The sequence below is a fragment of the Echinococcus granulosus genome (genome assembly GCF_000524195.1).
Source record: "Echinococcus granulosus chromosome Unknown EG_S00147, whole genome shotgun sequence".
Taxonomy (NCBI): domain Eukaryota; kingdom Metazoa; phylum Platyhelminthes; class Cestoda; order Cyclophyllidea; family Taeniidae; genus Echinococcus; species Echinococcus granulosus.
The window spans coordinates 58,339-63,011 of NW_020170527.1; the positions used below are offsets into that span (position 1 = coordinate 58,339).

A 4,673-nucleotide genomic window follows, 5' to 3' on the forward strand; every position below is an offset into this window, starting at 1 on the left:
ACACAAAGGGCACCGGAGATATGGCCATGTACGTGATGAAGAGATCTATCTTTACCAATGAAGCAAACATGCGTCACTTTCACTCTGATGTAACTGCTTATTTTATACAAACCAAAGGGATTTTGAGCGAAACCAAAGTGTTTATGTGAGATAAGGTAATTCATTGAAAGAGTGCGCTAAAGAAAGAATCGCGCTTGGCCACATTCTTGCCTCATTAGGGCTCTCCTTTACTTTCCCTTAATTATGTCTCCTCCTATCTTCTAAGTCAGCTGTACAAAACATCCCTTTTCATTCAACAAAATCCAGTATGACGGGTTGCAATATAATTTGGTGTTCTTTCTAAAGTGGCTCTCTTCTCTCCATGTAACCCTTTTCTGGCACAGGCAACAGTGCAGGTACTAAACGGTCTTCAATGCTTCATACAATTCATCTAATTGGTCTTGCTGAAATGCAGTGGAAAGTTGTGCAAATAGTTTGACCAGAGCAGTAAAGCTAGGCTTAAATCGCATCATCCTCATGTATCACAACGCATATTGGTCATGTGTTGGCAGCATAGAGTCTTGCGAACAAACGGTTTTAACAGTTATTAGCAACCGCATTGTTCATGGCCCCAAAAGGTATCAAGACATCATGCCAAATCGTGCTCTGTGCACAATGACGAAGGGCTTGTCTGCATGTCGGACTGGAACATTTGATGACGAAGTAGGTGCAAACGTAACCAAATGCAGAAGATCGAGGGATCCCTCAGCAGCGAAACAGCACTCTGTGTCTCCTCCTGTGTACGTCGTGCAGAACCTGGGCAGCCCACATTAGTGCAAGAATATTGCGCCAGTGCATTACACAAGTATTACATGTTCCTATCTACATAAATAGAACCCAGTGCTTTTACCTTTTGCCAAGCGCTCCATTTGACCTGCAGTATTCAATACACTCTGTTCCATAAAATGGCAGAAGAAATGCCACTGTAAAAGGAGTTAAAAGCTTTTATAGCTGCGATCATAATCGATGATAAATCTTTGCTTTTTGCCTTCTGACAGTCTTTATGCTGACACAACTGTTTGCCCCCAGCGCCGCATGCGAGAAGTCCTGAGTTTCCTGCTCGAACATCGAGTCGTGTCACAAACGGCGTTTGGATTATAAGCAGAAAAGTAGATGTAGATTGCTTTGCAGCCACATTGTCTTATTAAAATAACGAACCATCTGGCCACTGGTAAATCGTGTCTTCTGACACCCTGATTGTGAAGGTGGTTATGATGCAGCCATATTTATAATGTAGTTACAAATACATTAAGGAAGCTGATACCTAAGCATTGCCTCCCACATTACTCACTTGGCGTAGGTGTGGTGGAAAGAGAGCGGGAGTGTAAAGAGGACTTTCACCCGACTCAAAGGCTATGAGAGCACCACGATTCTTGAGACTGATGCCTGTTCTTAAAGGAAACCGATTGGAAAATACGGCTACATCGCCTCGGCTGAGATGTTTGTGGGTGTTTGTGAAGATGCATTTGTAACGACAACCATTGGAAGTGGTTAAATGATAGAGAAACTGTCGATCGTAGTAGATCTTTGGTGGATTTGTCGATGGGAAGTCAGTCTGAAGTTAAAAATATACATTCGTTTTAAGGCAATAATTTGCATCATTTAAAGTCATTGCAAAACATGCATATAGACATATGCACGGAATACTTTCCAAATGTATGGGATTTACAAATTATGAAAGTGCAGCAATTCGCATCCTGAGGTAAGCATGTGAGAGAAGCAGACGTATGGTCTAGAACATCATGATTTTCCTCCACCTGTGCAATTGACTTTGTAGCTTTGAGCACTTGAGAGCCACTAACAATAGTTCCAGCTCCAAAAATGAAATGAATTCGTCCATTGCTATTTTTGAGCAATTTGGGAATTTAGTTTAACCATTGGCAAATAATATTGTGAGAGAAATTGATACTGTTGAGATTAGTGGGTACTTTCAACCATCAATTCGGTTAGGCAAAAGTGAAATCGATTTTACTATGTGAGCTTAAAAGAAAATGTGAGCTATTATCTGTTTAAACAACGGTACACATGTTCGCTGCTAAACTCTTATCAAACACGATTTTCTTAATTGGGAGTTAACTAGGAGAATGAACACCTTTATCAAGTTGTCTGATTTGATGCCCCCTAAAATGAAGCTCCTATTGGGATGCGCAAAATGGAATGCGAATTATGTCCTTTTTTGGACTATTCAATGAAGAAATAAAAGTGAAAAGGCACAGCAGAACATACTTTGTTTGTTGCAATTTCTGTTATCCAGTCCATTTGATCGATTACATGGTGATAGGGGAATAAATTTGTAGGTCTGAAGGAGGAGTCAAAGGGTAAAAACTCCCTTAACGGCCGCAATTCCCCCTTCAAAACGGCATTTTGATCGATCCTCAGCAATATCAAAGCCACAGTAGCTGAAACGAGAGACAATATAAACAGCCTAGCCTTGTTCATTATTGAAGTTTTTCCAATGTGGCGAAATCGTTGCGTTTGTGTACCTACCTATCAAGGTGTGATGAGATGGAACATGAAACTTGATTGGCTGAACTCATAGCGAGTACCTCACTGTGTGCAATTTCATATTTAAGCGATCCAATTGGTTATGAAACATTGCACACTGATATAAATCTGAGAAGTTAATATCCTGACGACCGTTAGAGAAATGTGATGCAAGTAGCACGACAGACACCGTGAGAAGAGGCCTATAAACCACAGACCCTAAAGCACTTACACTTAAAACGACTATTAATCCGCTTGCTTTAGCTACAACAAACTGCTACTGCATATGCATAGAAGCATGGGCACACAACACGAGGTAGGATTTTGGTGCATGTGCTGCACAAGCCATGGGTGACAGTCGATATGCCTATATGTGATTTCATTCACATTATAGCATATTGACTCGCCTTAGAGATAAAGGAATATTCACATTCTCGATTTTACGTGGTAGGTGTATTTACCTATTACATACCTACTTGTTTTATTTGACTTGGAAGTTTGACATATAATTCGTAGCTAATTTGCCTTAACAACATTGAATATCCCAAACACTTCAATGCCGCTTATGCACGATGCGAGACTAAGGGTATTTGCATGTCGTTTCAGCATTCAGTCTATCACCTATGCTGGTGGGTTTTATGCCATTTATTCAATCATTCAATCATTGCACGTTTTGCGTAGACTCCATATAATTCCCATTTTGTTAGGCGCCTTCGAGAACGACTGTAAAAATGCATTGCCTCCACGCCCGCATATCAATGCTGATGACTGCAAGTCACTTTCTTGAAATGACCAGCATTTGCTCCATTTGTACGGGTGAAGCATTGGAGAATTTGACTGGATCCGTTTGGTGCCTGCATCACCATTAAGTGCATGTACGTGATTAACCGATTCTTTCCATGATATTAATATAATAACCAATGGTTTAGGTAAAGAATTTGTAGAAGGGCAAACAGGATTTCTCCATAATTTACCAAGCATAGTTACAAAATGGGATCATTAATTTTAGCTACATGTGTGCTGCCCACAAACTGGGCATTCCTAAGTCATCCTGTCACGGAAATCATGCCACCGCATTCGCGCCAATGTAACATATGACGTGCACACCAGTCATCATTCAAGTATCACCACGGACTTTTAAAGGACAAGGGATTCCTCCACGTGTGATGCAAATCACAAACCACAAGTAAATGTGAGGTATGAGATAACTGTTATCTAAAGTGGATTTGGGTATGTACCCAAAAAACGTGGCATGTAGGCCACTGCAACTATTGTGCTTAATATTAGATGGCTTTTCAGTTTATTGCACTAAAATTCTTGTGCATGATGTCCTGCTATCGAGTTTATTATGCTCTTTTTCTTTCTCTAACTCCTCAGCACTTCACCATTCAGTTACGTTTTACCCTCACACTATGGGAGTAACCCTGCTACGCTGTGACAAGTACGTATCTATCCATGGTGCATGCACCGGATGAGGCCATTTTATTCCACTTTCCATTCCTCTTTTCCTACTAATCAGGAAGTGAGATATGACCATCACATCATTGTAACAGGAATTGATTTCAAATCAAGTTTAGTGAGAAGATTGGCCAGGCAGAGAAGGTGAAGGCCGTGTCTACTGAAGCAATGGGCGAGATATGGTATGTGTTGGTAGAAAGGAAAATAACCACATGGTGATGTAAGGAACAACTCTTCACTGTCACACTAGATCCCTTAATTCAGGCGTTGTATGAGACACTCGACGCTATTGGCGTTTGTACTATTGTATCAATGTTGCTACCTCTGACGGCACTGCATCATGTATGAGCTTATAAGTATCTTGTCAAGGGTACGTGGAAGGGTTAAGATGTTAGCACATTAGGTGGTACAAGCAAAATTCGTGCTGTCATATGGCAGCTGAATCGGAAGAGGACAAACGTGTTGGCGAAGTAGTGTATAAAGGTAGCTTACTATTCGACAAATAAAGTTGTCATCAGCAGAGCAAGGAGAAGTATTGCATACTAAATGATCTGTAATTAGGAGTAGGTTGCAAATGTGCTATTAATTTTCGAGACACTAGTGAACTTCTTTGCGAGTCGAAAAACAATGGGATTGCTGATGTCACACGCGCATGGGATTTATGAAAGAAATGTTGTTAGCACTCCTGATCA

The 4,673-nt window shown here is 40.7% G+C and overlaps 1 protein-coding gene across 1 annotated transcript in view; it reads left to right on the forward strand. All coding sequences in view use genetic code 11, as the record gives it.

The window, feature by feature from the left end:
- Positions 1-4,160: 4,160 nt before the first annotated feature.
- EGR_09424 (hypothetical protein) overlaps positions 4,161-4,673 on the forward strand; it is a gene marked incomplete at both ends in the record, with an annotated part of 4,345 nt that continues 3,832 nt past the window's right edge. The window contains one exon of the mRNA XM_024498673.1: positions 4,161-4,201. Within this exon, the coding sequence (XP_024346907.1) occupies positions 4,161-4,201 (41 nt within the window). The remainder of the gene's footprint in view (positions 4,202-4,673) is intronic.